This window comes from Oncorhynchus keta, chromosome 34, assembly GCF_023373465.1.
Source record: "Oncorhynchus keta strain PuntledgeMale-10-30-2019 chromosome 34, Oket_V2, whole genome shotgun sequence".
Lineage (NCBI taxonomy): Eukaryota > Metazoa > Chordata > Actinopteri > Salmoniformes > Salmonidae > Oncorhynchus > Oncorhynchus keta.
This window is the reverse complement of record NC_068454.1, coordinates 21379595-21398775: the sequence shown is the minus strand read 5'-3', so window position 1 is coordinate 21398775 and position 19181 is coordinate 21379595. Positions and strand designations below refer to the sequence as shown.

Below are 19181 nucleotides of genomic sequence, written 5' to 3'. Positions count from 1 at the left end.
ATGTCTGTCTATATTGACCCCACGCACCGTGAGGAAGATGGTTAGAGTGGCCAAAAAATCTCCAAGGATCACAGCAGGAGAATTGCAGACGTTTGTTGGGTCTTGGGGTCAGAAAGTCTCCAAAACTCTGATCAGATGCCACCTACATAACCCCAAGTTGTGTGGGAGGGTTGCCATAAAAAAGCCTTTGCTGTCATCAAAAGACAAACTCAAGCGCCTACAGTTTGCCAAACGTTACTGGAACATTCAATAGGACCGGGTTCTATGGTCAGATGAGACCAAAATAGAGCTTTTTGGAGAGAAAAAAAACACCAGAGGTGGGTTTGGCATAGACCGAAATATAGCCATAAAGAAAAGTACCTCATCCCCCACTGTGAAGTATGGTGGTGGATCTTTGATGTTGTGGTGCTGTTAGGACATGTGGCATCATGGGCTCCATCAACTACCAGCAGATATTAAATCAAAACCTGACTGCCTCTGCTAGGAAGCTTAAACTGGGCCATGGTTGGATCTAGAGAGATTTTGTATGGGGGAATGGTCTCAGATCCCTTGCCATGTGTTCGCCAACCTCATTATGCATTATAAGAGAAGACTCATAGCTGTTATCTTGGCAAAGTGAGGTTGCACAAGGGGTGCCAATAATTGTGGCACACATGAGAAAAAAAATTTTATGATGAGAATGTATTTTTTCTTTCAACTATTTTACTTGAATTAAAAGGTTTGATTTTTGTGAATATTTTGAATGAAAAGACGAAGAGGATAAAAAATGTGTTTAATTCACTGCCTGTTTTGCTCATATTGGGAATATACTTCAGTTAGATTTTACTCATAAGAATTTATAGGGGTGCCAATAATTGTGGCACATGTTTCGGAGGAAAAATATTTATTTTACATGTATTTTTTTCAATAATTTCACTTCAAATAAAGGTTCGATTTTTGTTGATATTTTGAATGAAAGACCTAGAGTATAAACAGCAAAGACATTTTTTTCACAGCCCGTTTTGCTCATATTTTATTTACCAAGGGTGCCAATATTAGTGGAGGGCACTATACATAAACAGCTACAATAAAAATAGTATTGGCCAAACCTCATGCCTCTTAGTGGGCATGTATTAAAAAGACATAAAAAACTAAACAAAACAATAAATCTCTCATGTACCTCTTTCACCTCCTCCCTTTTGATGTGCACAAGTGAGAGAATGACCTTATCGGTGCCTCTGTAGTGGTCATTCCCTTTCATGCAGGTTACTGGTCATTGGCTAATGTCCCTATGCAATACAAACACACACACACACACACACTCACACACACACACAACCAGTCAAAAGTTTGGACACCGACTCATGCAAGGGATTTTCCTTATTTTTTATTATTTTCCCCATTGTAGAATAATATTGAAGACATCAAAATTATGAAATCATGTAGTAACCAAACAAGTGTTAAACAAATCAAAATATAAATTCCACAAATTAACAAGGCACCCCTGTTAATTGAAATGCATTCCATGGGACTACCTCATGAAGCTGGTTGAGAGAATGCCGAGAGTGTGCAAAGCTGTCATCAAGGCAAAGGGTGGCTACTTTGAAGAATCTCAAATATATTTGTTTAACGCTTTTTTGGTCACTATATGATTCCATGTGTTATTTCATAGTTTTAAGTTCTTCACTATTATTCTACAATGTAGAATATAGTACAAATATAGAAAAACCCTAGAATAAGTACATGTCCAAACTTTTGACTGGTAGCGTATATATAAATGAGCTCTAGTCAACCACCTATTTTAAGTAAGGTGCATTATGAAGGAGAATTTTTTAAAATTCTATAATATAACTAAATGACTCCATAGGACTAAATGAGACACCTATTTTTTTCAGTATGTGTAATCTACGACAGTAGAGGGACCATGCTATGTGCAGTCAACTAGGATAATTACTGTTTGTAAAGTAAACATAGTGATTATTATTAAGGTGCCCTGTCTTGGGCTGGTTCTGCCTTTTGAGATAGATGAGACACTTCTAAAGTATATATTGATAATTAGCCCTGGCCAGCGTGATAGGTCATCCCCTCAGGGTCAACAACAAGAGAAAAACAATATAAAAAAGCACTTGCCGGCCTCCCGAGTGGCCCAGCGGTCAAAAGCACTGCATCGCAGTGTTGCGGCGTCACTACAGCCAGGGGTTCAATTCCAGGCTGTTACACAACCAGCCGTCCCATAGGACAGAGTACAATTGGGCCAGCATTGTGCGGGTTAGGGATTGACCTAACCCTAGTGAGTCCTTGTGGAGGGTCGGGCGCCTGGAGGCGGACTTCGGGCGTGTCTTGAATGGTGTTTCCTCCAACATATTGATGCAGCTGGCTTCCGGGTTAAGCGAGCGGGTGTTAAGAAGCACGGCTTGGCGAGTCATGTTTCGGAGGACACATTACTCGACCTTCGCCTCTGAGCCCATTGGGGAGTTGGTAATTGAGGTCACTATGTAATGTACATACAGTGCATTTAGAAAGTATTCACACCACATAATGACAATGCAAAAATAGGTTTAAACATTTTTACAAATTTATTGAAGAAAAAAAATGTGAAATATAAGTACTCAGACCCTTTGCTAAGAGACTCAAAATTGAGCTCAGGTGCAACCTGTTTTCATTGATCATCCTTGAGATGTTTCTACAACTTGGAGATCACTTGTGGTAAATTCAATTGATTGGACATGATTTGGAAAGGCACACACCTATCTATAAGGTCACACAGTTGACAGTGCATGTCAGAGAAAAAAACCAAGCCATGAGACTGAAGGAATTGTCCGTAGAGCTCCGAGACAGGATTGTGTCGAGGCACAGATCTGGGTACGGGTACCAAAAAAAAAATGTCTACAGCATTCAAGGTCCCCAAGAACACAGTAACCTACATTATTCTTAAATGGAAAAAGTTTGGAACCACCAAGACTCTTCCTAGATCTGGACGCCCGGCCAAACTGAGCAATCGGGGGAGAAGCGCCTTGGTCAGGGAGGTGACCAAGAACCTGATGGTCACTCTGACAGGGCTCCAGAGTTCCTCTGTGGAGATGGGAGAACCTTCCAGAAGGACAACCATCTCTGCAGCACTCCACCAATCAGGCCTTTATGGTACAGTGGTGAGACAGAAGCCACTCCTCAGTAAAAAGCACATGACAGCCCGCTTGGAGATTGCCAAAAGGCACCTAAAGCACTCTCAGACCATGAGAAACATGATTCTCTGGTCTGATGAAACCAAGATACAACTCTTTGGCCTGAATTCCAAGCGTCACGTATGGAGGAAACCTGGCACCACCCCGATGGTGAAGCATGGTGGTGGCGGCACCATGCTGTGGGGATGTTTTTCAGTGGCAGAGACTAGTCAATATCGAGGGAAAGATGAACAGTGCAAAGTACAGAGAGAGATCCTTGATAAAAATCTGTTCCAGAGCGCTCAGGGCCTCAGCCTGGGACAAAGGTTAAACTTCCAACAGGACAACAACCCTAAGCACACAGCCAAGACAACGCAGGAGTGGCTTCGAGAGAAGTCTCTGAACGTCCTTGAGTGGCCCAGCCAGAGCCCAGTATTGAACCCAACTGAACATCCCTGAAGAGACCTGAAAATAGCTGTGCAGTGACGCTCCCCACCCAACCTGACAGAGGTTGAGAGGATCTGCAGAGCAGAATGGGAAAAACTCCCCAAATACAGGTGTGCCAAGCTTGTAGTGTCATACCCAAGAAGACCCAAGGCTGTAATCACTGCCAAAGGTGCTTCAACAAAGTATTGAGGAAAGGGTCTGAATACTTATGTAAATGTGATCAGTTTTAATAAAATGTACAAAAAAAATAATAACGGTTTGATTTGTCATAATAGGGTTGAGTGTAGATTGAGGGGGGAAACAATTGAATCAATTTTAGAATAAGGCTGTCATGTAACAAAATGTGGAAAAGTCAAGGGATCTGAATACTTTCCGAACACACTGTATAGATAGGGGTGAAGTGACCAGTAGCAGCATATGTGGTGTGTGTGGCATCAGTATGCATATGTGTGCATGTTATGTGTGTGGGACTATGTACTGTGTGTTGGGCTGTCAGAGTACAGTGCCTTCAAAAATAATTCACACCCCTTGACTTTTTCCACATTTTGTTACATTACAGCTGTATTTTAAAATGTATTTTTTCCCCCTCATCAATCTACACTCAAACCCATTATGACAAATCAAAAATAGTTGCAACTTTGTTTTTTGCACATTTTATTAAAACTGATCACATTTACATAAGTATTCAACCGGAATTTGAAATGGATTACATTTAGATGTTTTTGTCACTGGCCTACACACACACACACACACACACACACACACGTCAAAGTAGAATGATGTATTTCAAAATTTTACAAATTAATAAAAAATGTAAAGCTGAACTGTCTTGAGTCAATAATTAGTCAACCCCTTTGTTATGGCAAGAATAAGTACATTCAGGTGTAAAAATGTGCTTAACAAGTCCAAATAAGTTGCATGGACTCACTGTGTGCAATAAGTGTTTTTTATGACTACCTCTTCTCTGTACCCCACACATACAGATCCCATAATGTCAAAGTAGAATTATGTTTTTCAAAAAGTTAACAAATCAATTAAAAATGAAAAGCTGAACTGTATTGAGTCAGTAAGTATTCAAACCTATTGTTATGGGAAATCTAATTAAGTTCAGGAGTAAAAATGTGCTTAACAAGTCACATAATAAGTTGCATGGACTCACTCAGTGTGCAGTAATAGTGTTTAACATGATTTTTGAATGACTACCTCATCTCTGTACCCTTCACATACATATAATTGTAAGGTCCCTCAATCGAGCAGTGAATTTCAAACACAGATTCAACCGCAAAGGACAGCTATTGGTAGATGGGTAAAAATACAAAAAGGAGGCATTGAATATTCCTTTGAGCAAGTTATTAATTACACTTTGGCTGGTGTATCAATAAACACAATCACTACAAAAAAAGGCATCTTCCTTAACTCAGTTGCCGGAGAGGAAGGAAACCACTCAGGGATTTCACAAGGCCAATGGTGACTTTTAAACAGTTACAGAGTTTAATGACTGTGATAGGAGAAAACTGAGGATGGATCAACTTACTTACTCCACAATACTAACCTAAATGACAGAGTGAAAAAAAGGAAGTATGTACAGAATAAAAATGTTCCACAACATCCTGTTTGCAATAAGGTACTAAAGTAAAACTTCAACAAAAAAAGTGTGGCAAAGAAATGAACATCATGTCCTGAATACATAGTGTAATGTTTGGGGCAAATCCAACACAACACATCACTGAGTATCACTCTTCATATTTTCAGTTTTTTAGGATAATAATAATATGCAGAATAGAGATAAGTACAGGCAAAATCCTTGAGCAAAACCTGGTTCAGTCTGCTTTCCAACAGGCACTGGGAGACAAATTCACCTTTTAGCAGGACAATATACTAAAACACAAGGCCAAATCTACACTGGAATTGCTTACCAAGAAGACAGTGAACGTTCCTGAGTGGCCAAGTTAAAATGTTTACTTAAATCTACTTGAAAAGCTATGGAAAGACCTGAAAATGCTTGTCGAGAAATTATCAACAACCAATTTCACAGAGCTTGAAGAATTTAGAAAAGAATTATGGGCAAATGTTGTACAATCAAAGTGTGGAAAGCTCTTAGACCTAACCAGAAAGACTCACAGCTCAGGGGTGTGAATACTTCTTTAAAAAATATATTTCTGCAATAAAATTAGCCAACATTTCTAAAAACATGTTTTCACTTTGTCATTATAAGGTATTGTGTGTATACAGTGGGGCAAAAAAGTGTTCCCCCACTTAAAAAGGCCTTTTCATCATAGGAAAACTTCAACTATGACAGACAAAATGAGAGAGAAAAATCCAGAAAATCACATTGTAGGATTTTTTATGAATTTATTTGCAAATTATGGTGAAAATAAGTATTCGGTAACCTGCAAACAAGCAAGATTTCTGGCTCTCACAGACCTGTAACTTCTTTAAGAGGCTCCTCTGTCCTCCACTCGTTACCTGTATTATTGGCACCTGTTTGAACTTGTTATCAGTATAAAAGACACCTGTCCACAACCTCAAACAGTCACACTCCAAACTCCACTATGGCCAAGACCAAAGAGCTGTCAAAGGACACCAGAAACAAAATTGTAGACCTGCAGCAGGCTGGGAAGACTGAATCTGCAATAGGTAAGCAGCTTGGTTTGAAGAAATCAACTGTGGGAGCAATTATTAGGAAAAGGAAGACATACAAGACCACTGATAATCTCCCTCGAGCTGGGGCTCCACGCAAGATCTCACCCCGTGGGGTCAAAATGATCACAAGAACGGTGAGCAAAAATCCCAGAACCACACAGGGGGAGCTAGTGAATGACCTGCAGAGAGCTGGGACCAAAGAAACAAAGCCTACCATCAGTAACACACTACGCCGCCAGGGATTCATATTCTGCAGTGCCAGACGTGTCCCCCTGCTTAAGCCAGTACATGTCCAGGCCCGTCTGAAGTTTGCTAGAGAGCATTTGGATGATCCAGAAGAAGATTGGGAGAATGTCATATGGCCAGATGAAACAAAAATATAACTTTTTGGTAAAAACTCAACTTGTCGTGTTTGGAGGACAAAGAATGCCGAGTTGCATCCTACTGTGAAGCATGGGGGTGGAAACATCATGCTTTGGGGTTGTTTTTCCACAAAGGGACCTGGACGACTGATCCGTGTAAACGAAAGAATGAATGGGGCCATGTATCGTGAGATTGAGTGAAAACCTCCGTCCATCAGCCAGGGAATTGAAGATGAAAACGTGGCTGGGTCTTTCAGCATGACAATGATCCCAAACACACCGCCCGGGCAACGAAGGAGTGGCTTCGTAAGAAGCATTCCAAGGTCCTGGAGTGGCCTAGCCAGTCTCAACCCCATAGAAAATCTTTGGAGGGAGTTGAAAGTCCATGTTTCCCAGCAACAGACCCAAAACATCACTGCTCTAGAGGAGATCTGCATGGAGGAATGGGCCAAAATACCAGCAACAGTGTGTGAAAACCTTGAAGACTTACAGAAAACATTTGACCTCTGTCATTGCCAACAAAGGGTATATAACAAAGTATTGAGATAAACTTTTGTTATTGACCAAATACTAATTTTCCACCATAATTTGCAAATAAATTCATTTAAAAAATCCTACAATGTGATTTTCTGGATTTTTTCCCTCATTTTGTCTGTCATAGTTGAAGTGTACCTATGATGAAAATTACAGGCCTCTCATCTTTTTAAGTGGGAGAACATGCACAATTGGTGGCTGACTAAATGCTTTTTTGCCCCACTATATGAATGAGAATTCATTTTCATTTAATCCATTTGCATTCCGGCTATAACAACAAAATAGGAATAAGTTAATGGGTATGCATACTGTAATTGTTCAACAAAGAGCTGGAAATAATACGGTGCATAATTGTGGGCTTCGCGTATATAAACTTTCTTGTTTATTTATTTATTTTTATGTTACGAGGCAAGTCAGTTAAGAACAAATTCTTATTTTCAATGACGGCCTAGGAACAGTGGGTTAACTGCCTGTTCAGGGGCAGAATGACAGTTTTGTACCTTGTCAGCTCGGGGACTTGAACTTGCAACCTTCCGGTTACTAGTCCAACGCTCTAACCACTAGGCTACCCTGCAATTGCCCATGTTTCTTCAACATTCCTTTAAAGTGGAACTGACAGCGATTTAGCAACATTAAATCGTATTAAAATCTGTTCATATACATCCCCAGGCAGAAGAACACTTATAAAAAAAAAAAAACTCTGAAAGGCGAACACTTAGGTATGGTCATTTTCACAAATTCATAGAATGTTTGGGAGTTACGTATAGTAAGGCATTTGTGAAAATTCTATAATAATATAGAGTGGGAAACCAGCCTTGCGTTTGGACAATTAAGACACTGCAGTAAATAAAACCATCTGTCTTGCCCAGTACTGGAGTCTACACAGACCGTTGCGGCATAGCCAATCAGAGCTACAGTAGGCCTATATACACACAATTCATATATTTGTATATATACACACAATTCATATATTTGTATATAGACCTACTTGCCTACATACAAATAATATAGGCAAAACAAGTTATATTTGTATATAGGCTTTGTGCCACATGGGTCTGCGATCATTCACTATGACCTGAACAGTGTTTACAGGCAGTAGCAACATCGCAAATGTAGATCATTCACTATGACCTGAACAGTGTTTACAGGCAGTAGCAACATCGCAAATGTAGATCATTCGAAAACAAAAATACACCTGAATGGATTCCTGCAAATATCTAAATGCCAAAAGAGTCATCTTACATTTGGGAACTTGACAGTCATATTGATCAAACAACCATGAAATGGTAGGCTATCCCTCCCTCAGCTGCCTATTATGCACATCAACAAGATCAACAACCTATATTAGGCAGAGCAAGATGAGCTAAAAATCTAATGAGGGAACGTTAGATAAACACTCAAACTTTTTCAGCTAGTTGGCCTTCAAAATTGTACTGATAAACAATGGGGAATAGTAACCTGCTTATTCTTATGCAGTTTGCCAACTGAATGGAAACTCGCCTGCCCGCCCATTTGATCGATGCCAAATACATTGGATTGACAACTACAAAAAATATGATAATTGTTGATAACAGTCATTCAAATTCAGCATAGCTAGCTAGAAAGCAAAGCAATTCATATTCAAACCAAATGACACCTGCATTTCTAGCTGTAGGGGGGGGGTCTGTCACTCCAACCACCTCTCAGCATTTTGTATTATTCTGTACAGTGCCTTGCGAAAGTATTCGGCCCCCTTGAACTTTGCGACCTGTTGCCACATTTCAGGCTTCAAACAAAGATATAAAACTGTATTTTTGTGTGAAGAATCAACAACAAGTGGGACACAATCATGAAGTGGAACGACATTTATTGGATATTTCAAACTTTTTTAACAAATCAAAAACTGAAAAATTGGGCGTGCAAAATTATTCAGCCCCTTTACTTTCAGTCCAGCAAACTCTCTCCAGAAGTTCAGTGAGGATCTCTGAATGATCCAACGTTGACCTAAATGACTAATGATGATAAATACAATCCACCTGTGTGTAATCAAGTCTCCGTATAAATGCACCTGCACTGTGATAGTCTCAGAGGTCCGTTAAAAGCGCAGAGAGCATCATGAAGAACAAGGAACACACCAGGCAGGTCCGAGATACTGTTGTGAAGAAGTTTAAAGCCGGATTTGGATACAAAAAGATTTCCCAAGCTTTAAACATCCCAAGGAGCACTGTGCAAGCGATAATATTGAAATGGAAGGAGTATCAGACCACTGCAAATCTACCAAGACCTGGCCGTCCCTCTAAGCTTTCAGCTCATACAAGGAGAAGACTGATCAGAGATGCAGCCAAGAGGCCCATGATCACTCTGGATGAACTGCAGAGATCTACAGCTGAGGTGGGACACTCTGTCCATAGGACAACAATCAGTCGTATATTGCACAAATCTGGCCTTTATGGAAGAGTGGCAAGAAGAAAGCCATTTCTTAAAGATATCCATAAAAAGTGTTGTTTAAAGTTTGCCACAAGCCACCTGGGAGGCACACCAAACATGTGGAAGAAGGTGCTCTGGTCAGATGAAACCAAAATTGAACTTTTTGGCAACAATGCAAAACGTTACGTTTGGCGTAAAAGCAACACAGCTCATCACCCTGAACATACCATCCCCACTGTCAAACATGGTGGTGGCAGCATCATGGTTTGGGCCTGCTTTTCTTCAGCAGGGACAGGGAAGATGGTTAAAATTGATGGGAAGATGGATGGAGCTAAATACAGGACCATTCTGGAAGAAAACCTGATGGAGTCTGCAAAAGACCTGAGACTGGGACGGAGATTTGTCTTCCAACAAGACAATGATCCAAAACATAAAGCAAAATCTACAATGGAATGGTTCAAAAATAAACATATCCAGGTGTTAGAATGGCCAAGTCAAAGTCCAGACCTGAATCCAATCGAGAATCTGTGGAAAGAACTGAAAACTGCGGTTCACAAATGCTCTCCATCCAACCTCACTGAGCTTGAGCTGTTTTGCAAGGAGGAATGGGAAAAAATGTCAGTCTCTCGATGTGCAAAACTGATAGAGACATACCCCAAGCGACTTACAGCTGTAATCGCAGCAAAAGGTGGCGCTACAAAGTATTAACTTAAGGGGGCTGAATAATTTTGCACGCCCAATTTTTCAGTTTTTGATTTGTTAAAAAAGTTTGAAATATCCAATAAATGTCGTTCCACTTCATGATTGTGTCCCACTTCATGATTGTGTCCCACTTGTTGTTGATTCTTCACAAAAAAATACAGTTTTATATCTTTATGTTTGAAGCCTGAAATGTGGCAAAAGGTCGCAAAGTTCAAGGGGGCCGAATACTTTCGCAAGGCACTGTACATAAATCCAGGACACTACATTTAGTATGATATGTTATTGTAATGAAACAATAAACCCAGGGTCGTTACATTATGTTATGATATGTATTCATTTGTGGATGTCCATCACCCATTTCGTATGATGTTACGAATTACAATTCGTAGTATAGGTTTGGAATTTGCAAAGCGTTCAATATGTCACGAATTTGCTAACCTTAGCATGGGTTAGCGGTTTGGGTTAAGGGAAGAGTTAGCTAACATGCTAAGTAGTTGCAAACTAGCTAAAAAGTAGTCAATTTAAAAGTTGCTAATTAGCTACAGTGTTCAAGTCTGTGATGAGATTCAAACTCGCAACCTTTGGTTGCTAAACGTTCGCGTTAGGTAACCATCTGTCTTATGTAACCTTACCAAACGTAACATATTATACTAATTTGAGTGTCCCGGATATACATTTACATCAAGTCTATGAGACCAGGCTGGCCACTCACCCACTCCAATGACATGACATCCACTCCAATGACATGACATCCTCCCGGCTGCTAGCTAGCTAGCTAAAGTTAGGCTCCGTGTTTTTAGCTTGCTAAATAAATAGCTAGCTACATATATAGATAGATACGCTAGCCCAGAGGTGTCAAACAATCAGCGCATGGGCCATATTGAAAAAACACAACAAATGTGCGGGCCAGACATAGCCTATTTGTTTATACATTTAAAAAAAGCATAACTGGGACCCAAACTGGCCATTGTTTTATTAGAAAAAATATGTCCCTTTATAAATGTCCACTAGTAAATGCTGTATAACATTTTAACATATTAAAACAGAAATAATATTTGTCCAGTCTTTGCTGCTATGCTTGCATATGTGCATAATATGCTGTTAGTAATTGTCAAGCTTTGCAAACCGAAGCTAGACTGCAACATTTTAGTAGCCTAGCTAGGAATGTGGAATGTGTCTGTACACGTTCCCTCCGCTGCTCGCTGTAAACAGGACACACAAAAGTAACGCAATTGAAGTTGAATTCACCGATGCGAGCACAGGCTGTAATTTCATAAAGTAGATGACTCAACTGTTGACTCATTTATACTCGCTTGTGTGTCCTATTCGGGCCAACGGGCCTTGACACATAGGATAGCTCACATTAGCCTCGTTATGACTGACTTGTGATCATTGCCCTTGCTAGTTTGATTGTATTTACATTCCCAGCCTTAGTTACAGTCGTCCGTTTTTGTTCAAAATATTCAGTCATTGTAACTGAAACATTGCATCTCGAATGGGTGGAGGCAGTTAACAATGTAAACGACCAGGTGTGGTTTACAACCTGAAATCAATATTATTTTGGACTGCTAAGAAATGTAATGGTGAATTGTATTAGTCATGCATTGAACTGCATCCATCTATTCTGCCAACAATGCCTTAGAGTACGTCATGGAATGTTGAGTCACATTGAACCTATTTTTAAAACCTGTATAAAGTTGGTTTTGTAGCATAAAGTGGTATTTTTTTATATTTTTTACTGATATTATGATTGTCTGTTTCATATCTGCAAAGTAGTTAAAACGCTGTTAGTTCACTTGAACTAATTCATTACCATTATTCATTGTACTTTCTATGGGAGAATAAAAATGTAATCAACAAGATATCATGTTACCCACATTAATAACACATTTTTCAATTAATATATACATGCGTTATAATGCGTTAATTCGGGCAAAAGTCAAATCCATTTTAAAAAAGGGAGAGAGAGCAACAAAGTACTTTTATTTGTGTGTTTACAATTTCAGCGCCTATTTTAACATGTGGGCCATTTAAATTCTTCCCACCCACTCAGGTCTTTGTAGCCTATTAGCTGGGGAGCAATTAAAAAAAGAATCGTCCAGATCATAGAAATCATTATGTAGTCTTGTTCACTTGTTAGTTCATTACTTAAACAAATAGATTGTGGCTATAGCCTACCAATTAATGGGTTGTCATTTAGACTCAATAGCCAACAGTCATTAAAGTGTTATTCATTTAGACAGATCGCTTGACTAGTGCTGCGATTGTCTTTTCAATAGGTGTGTGAGTGAAGGCATTAGGCAATAGTCCAGTGCCCTATCTGTCATGCATTGTCTGTTGGGAAGCTGTCCTGTAGTCTATACAGTGGTAAGGGTAGGCAACAACACATCTGCCACACTGATCCTCAACACTGGGGCCTCTCAGGGTTGCGTGCTTAGTCCCCTCCGTAACTCCCTGTTCGCCCACGACTGCTGTGGCCAAGCACGACTCCAGCACTATCATTATGTTTGCTGACGACAACTGATCTTAGGCCTGACCACAGACAACGATGAGACAGCATATAGGGAGCAGGTCAGAGACTGGCAGTGTGGTGCCAGGACAACAACCTCTCTCTCAATGTTGGAAAGACAAAGGAGCAGATCGTGGACGACAGGCAAAGGCGGGCCGAACAGGCCCCCATTAACATCAACGGGGTTGAAGTAGAGCGGGTCGAGAGTTTCAAGTTCCTTGGTCTCCACATCACTAACGAACTACCATGGTCCAAACACACCAAGACAGTTGTAAAGAGGGCACGACATCACCCTTTCCCCCTCAGGAGACTGAAAAGATTTCTCTACACTCACAAGCATTTCGCTACACTAGCATTAACATCTGTTAACCATGTGTATGTGACCAATAAAATTTGATTTTAAGATTTGGCGTGGGTCCCCAGAAAGTTCTACAGCTGCACCATTGAGAGCATCCTGACCGGTTGCATCACCGCCAGGTATGGCAACTGCTCCGCATCTGACTGCAAGGCGCTACAGAGGGTAATGTGTACGGCCCAGCACATCACTGGGGCCAAACTTCCTGACATCCAGGACCTATATAGTAGGCAGTGGCAGAGGAAGATTGCCAAAGACTCCAGTCACCCTAGTCATAGACTGCTCTCTCTGCTACTACACGAAAAGCGGTACCAGAGCGCCAAGTTTAGGACAAAAATGCTCCTTAACAGCTTCTACCCCCAAGCCATAAGACTGCTGAACAACTAATCAAATGACCATCCGGACTATTTACGTCGCTGCCATTCGCTGTTTATTATCTATGCATAGTCACTTTATACATTCCCTCGACTAACCTGTACCTTCGCACATTGACTCGGTATCCCCTGTATATAGTCACGTTTTTGTTATGTCATTTTCTTGTTACTTTTTGAATTATTTACTTGAGTTTTTTTTTTTTTTTTACTATTTCTTGAACTGCAGTGTTGGTTCAGGGCTTGTAAGTAAGCATTTCATGGTAAGGTTGTACTCGGCGCATGTGAAAAATACAATTTGATTTGGGTTAATTCATTGACATTTCCACCGTTCTCCTTGTCCAGGAATCGGGTAGCTTCTTTTGCTAATTTCCGTGTGATGTTTCTTTTCTTCCATTTGACCCATAGATGTGTGGGGTACACCAGAAAGAAAGTGATTACTTTTTCTCGTGGCTTTTTCTTTAAAAGGTTGAATTCTCTGCATTTCATGTAGAGGTCTCCGCTCATGTCGACGTTGATCCGATAGCCCTCATACATCAAAGGTCCGACTCCTGACGTGTTGGCTTGGAAGGTCAGTCGTAGAACTTTCTTTGTTCCTATATTTAAGGAACTGACGGCCCTTTGTTTGCTGCTCATGTCCCCCCTCGGCCCGCCTGTTCGATGTGCTTGTTTGATTGTGGGAGCCCATGTGAAGTTCTCCTGGCCCAGTAGTTGTGGTTTTACCTTTTCCAGGACTTTTTCCATTCCGGTTGTTCCACAGCTTTCTGGGAAATTTACAAAACTAAGATTTGAATGGCGACTGAAGTCCTCCATCCCGTTTAATCTTTCAGTAAGCCTCGTAATTATGTATTTTTGTTCATCCACGGTTTTCTGGAGCTTTTCTTCTGCGATTTTCTCCAGGGTTAAACTGATTTATATTTATTTATTTAGCTCCTTTGCACCCCCATTATTTCTATCTCTACTTTGCACATTAATCCACTGCAAATCTACCATTCCAGTGTTTTACTTGCTATATTGTATTTACTTCGCCACCATGGCCTTTTTTTTGCCTTTACCTCCCTTATTTCACCTCATTTGCTCACATTGTATATAGACTTATTTTTCTACTGTATTATTGACTGTATGTTTGTTTTACTCCATGTGTAACTGTGTTGTTGTATGTGTCGAACTGCTTTGCTCTATCTTGGCCAGGTCGCAATTAGAAATGAGAACTTGTTCTCAACTTGCCTACCTGGTTAAATAAAGGTGAAATAAATAAATACAAATCCTGTCTCCTCCGTGTTTGCCCAGTCCAGTCATAACAGTGTCGATTTTTTTTACATCAGATATTTTCTTAGAGTTGAGTTCTTTCCTATTTAAGAGGCATATTTTATTAAAGAAATGGAATGCCAAACAGATCACCTTCAACTGACTAACTTAACATCACCATACCGGAAATTATATTTTCTATGTTTGACATATTACGTGATAGGACTTTGATAATCATAGTGGAGTCAAGAATACATGTCTCGCTTGCGTCGGGGATGAGTTTACGAATCAGGCCTGTGTTTCTTACCACTGTGGGGTTGCCGCTGCTGATGAGTTGGCTGACTTCGTGGAAGATGCCTTTACAGTTAATCGACTTGTCCAGAGAACCTCTCTTTACTATGACGGCCACAGCCAGCAGGATCTGCTCCCGGACATACTTCTGCAGACTGGGGGATGGAGAGAGGAGAGACTGCATGAGGTGAGATTGCGTCATACTTGAGAATCTAATTAATGATGCCGTTACACTGACTCATACACCCCCCTTACACACACACACACACAGGCCTACTTGGGTCTCTGTAAGACGTAGGTGAGGAGGAATGTTCGGAGCGACTCGATGCTGGCCTTCTCCAGCAGGATCCACTCCCGTACCACCGCCTCCATGACGGCTGTGGCCGCCTGGAACAGCACATAGTCTACCTTACTGGTCTCTGTGGAGGGAGAGAAATTAATCACAGAGACAGAATTACAGGTCTCTGCGGAGGGAGAGAAATGAATCACAGAGACAGAATTACAGGTCTCTGCGGAGGGAGAGAAATGAATCACAGAAACAGAATTACAGGTCTCTGCAGAGGGAGAGAAATGAATCAGAGACAGAACTACAGGTCTCTGTGGAGGGAGAGAAATGAATCACAGGTCTTTGTGGAGGGAGAGAAATGAATCACAGAGACAGAATTACAGGTCTCTGGACACACATGCACATAGCACACACACAGTATCACATGTATCTGTGGGAAAACACAGCACACTCAAACATAAGTTACTGAGTTTACAAAACAAAAAACTGAATCTCGGGAGATACAGCAGATAAACATTAAGTAACACACAAACAAACATTGAGTGTTTTGAAGCATTTGTATAGTGATTCTTACCTAAGATGTGCTTGCAGACAGCGAAGGGTGATTTAGACTTCCTGAAGGAGAGGAATATGTGCTCTGCGTGCTGCCTCTGTTCTGCATTGACCATGGACGGCGGTGCCTAAAACACACACACACACACCATTAGTGTACAGTCAATTATTACACCACGTACAGTAAGTCTCACACACACCACATTCAATTATTTCCACAGATGGACTGCTAAGCATACACAAGCAGTCAGCCAAAATTCAAAAAATTGAGCTCTGCAGGAAATTCACATTCCAGGTAAAGCCTAATTGCAATAAAAGCAGCTCTGACTCGGCAGCCAGCAGGAGAAAAAGACCCTTTATCTGTCCTGACCACAAGCACGACAGGGCCTTCCTTCCCCCAACCCTCCTTCCCATGCCCAACCCTTCCCCCTACCACACACACACACTAGCGCTGACATTTGTTTAGAAACTCAATTTTAACCCATTATAACCTGGAAGGTGTAATAAGGGAATAGCTGAGCTCACCTTAAAGGTGCATAAGGGTAAAAGACTGGAGTTTCAATGCACTGTCATTAACTCATGTCTAATAAACATCAGCCTTTTTCCGGAGAGCAGAAACATAACAAAACACTATTAGTGAGACCTGATTATAATAGTAGTAATAAATAAATACGTATCGAATATAATTAACTTGGCCAAATAGTTATGATTTCTTCCAATGAGAGGGAATCAAAGTAACCGGCACGAGCTCCCCAGTGCACTTCAGTCACCAAGCTTGGGGGTGGGTATTATTTGTGGAACGTTCCATCAGGAATATGTTCCAAAACGTACAATGTTCCCAACAAACGACCCATACAAAGTAGCACGATCAATTCACCTAACGTTAGCTAACTAGCTGCCGAATAGGCATCAACTCACCACGTTGCTTATTCTTAATGTTTGTCCATAGGCTACCAGAGATTTTTTTCAGAATAAACGCGATGAAGTGAAAACTTAATGAAACAGCCCACTCCCTACCCAGTATCTTATTCGGCCGCTATACAACGTTGTATGCGTTGTTTGTTGGCACCCTTGTTATTTACGTTTTTAGAACAGATTTCTGTTGGAACGTTCCACAAATTATACCCACCCCCAAGCATGGTACTTGACCAAGTGTGTGATCCAAGAACTTTTAGCCAACACATGGTTAGCTAATTGTTTCCAATATATGACTTATATTTTACTAAAACTGGGCTTTATGATTTATTCAGGGAGTTGAAACAGCGCCCTAATTGACTGATGCATCACGTTGGCCACAAATCGGGGGTAAAGTCAGTAACTACTGGCTATGGAGCATGGTGAATCAACAGTGTCTAACGACGCCGTGCAATGGGAATGCTCACCGAACTGTCAATTGTGGAAGAAATACAACTACATATTGTATCAAACTAACTAAACAAGTGTGTGGGTCCCTGTAAACATGTGTGTTCTACTAGTTAAGTTTTTAGGAAAAAAAATCGTCACAAGACACTGTCACACATCGCTTGTGGCTTTTGGGGGATGATGGCTATCCTATATTTTTTGCGGGATGGAGACATCACTGCGCCACGCATCGCGATTCTTTCTCAGAGAAATAACTGTGCCCGCTAAATCTCTCGCCGTCTCATAACTCTCAGTAAAACCCTGAACAAAGCATATACCAAAAAAACACACAAAAATGAGATTATATTTCTCACCATTAAAACTTTGGCAGCGCTTTCCAGCTGTGAAATCACTTCTGGTGAACCGACCGCCGCCATCATGGTCCCTCTTCAATGACGCGCCATGCGCTGCATTGTGGGATTAAGCGGTACTCGGAGCCAATGAGTTCATGGACAGACTCTCTTGTCAGGGTGTTTTAGGATGGTGCGTGCCTATTTGGAGGTTATGTAATCGAAATAGATAGCCATAAAAATTGAGCGTAAGGGTCTTCGTTTTTACAAGCCAAAGACGCTTGCAAACGTGATATGATGTAATACCTACATTTTTAGTGACTATTCCTACCACCATAGATCTCACCAAAAAACGTAACACAAATCATCTGAACCCTCATCTCAAAATGTCTGATTGAAAGCTTTTTAGTCAACTTTTGACTTGAAAATTATTTGTTCAATATTGATAAAGGTGGTAACTTTATCTACTAAACTATATCCAATTAGGTCTATTTATTAAGCATGTATAAATTACTTACCAGAGATCTATGTTAATACATATAGGTCCTCTGGGTCTATGATCAATTATTGGATGTTTGATCATAAACCCAGAGGACCTGATCTGTTGTTTATGTTATGTTTGTCATAGCATAGGACACAAACGATATGCTCATGGAAAAAAAGTAATGTTGCCCTTTTGAAATGTCATTCCTTGCCCCACTAGCCGATCATAGAAAATCTATTGTGTTACATGTGATTTTATAGCTTCAAATTATGATGTAAATTATTTCAATGAGATATGTAAGTTATTAGAAAATATGTGGCCACGTTTTTTACAACCATGCGACAGCAATAGGCTTATGTCCAAATAAAACATATTTATTTAACTGTGTGACAGTTATAAACCCATGTCCAAAATGGAGTGTGCATGTCCTAATCTGAGCATGCAACATCATCTGTTGCCATTTGATTTCAGCCTGTTATCTGTTGTATGACTTCTGATTGTTCTATCTCATTGTTTCCTTCTGTAAAATAAGTATTTGATACCTCATAGTAGGCTAAATATATTTATTTTTGACATTGTCATAAATTCTTACATAATTATTGTTGGTGATAACTAGTTCTCCCTGAATATAATGCCTGTGTGGCGAAGAACAGGCTGTGTGCTGGACTTCCTCTGCTGGTAAAAAGTTGCAATTACATTTATCTGAATTTTTATCCAACTGACATAAACCTTTTTCAACCAAGATGAATAACCTGCATAGATTTAAGTTGTAATCAACACCCATTTGAATATTTGACTGTAATGCTCATCTTATCATTGATTAAATGGAAACCATGTTTCATCAAAAAATATTGCTCAACCTTTATAACACCTTCAGAGAGGTAGCCCACACAATGGAATTACAAAATTACAACTGATACCAAACCATTTTCGAGGTGTTCTCTGTGTGAACATATCTTGTTGCATTTCATTATAATTTGATACTGAATAAAATAATGCTCAGGTCTATATTTGAACCCCCTCGTCAATGTATCATTTGTATTTTCTAAATGAATATTATGGTGAGAAAAAAATGCATGTCACAGTCTATGTCTCTATCTGCTGGAAATGAACAGTACGATAAGTAGAGTTGAAAAATACATCCTATCAACTCATTGTTC

At 40.3% G+C, this 19181-nt stretch overlaps 1 protein-coding gene across 3 annotated transcripts in view; it reads right to left on the bottom strand.

Annotated features, from left to right (window-relative positions):
- The window catches only part of xpo4 (exportin 4), a 46237-nt gene extending 28539 nt beyond the window's left edge, over positions 1-17698 (bottom strand). For all 3 annotated transcript variants that reach the window (XM_052493427.1, XM_052493426.1, XM_052493428.1), the window contains exons 1-4: positions 17562-17698; positions 15869-15974; positions 15286-15427; positions 15025-15163 (exon numbers count right to left, since the gene is read on the bottom strand). In XM_052493427.1, the coding sequence (XP_052349387.1) occupies positions 15025-15163; positions 15286-15427; positions 15869-15974; positions 17562-17627 (453 nt within the window). In that variant the 5' untranslated portion in view covers positions 17628-17698. The remainder of the gene's footprint in view (positions 1-15024; positions 15164-15285; positions 15428-15868; positions 15975-17561) is intronic.
- Positions 17699-19181: the final 1483 nt, after the last annotated feature.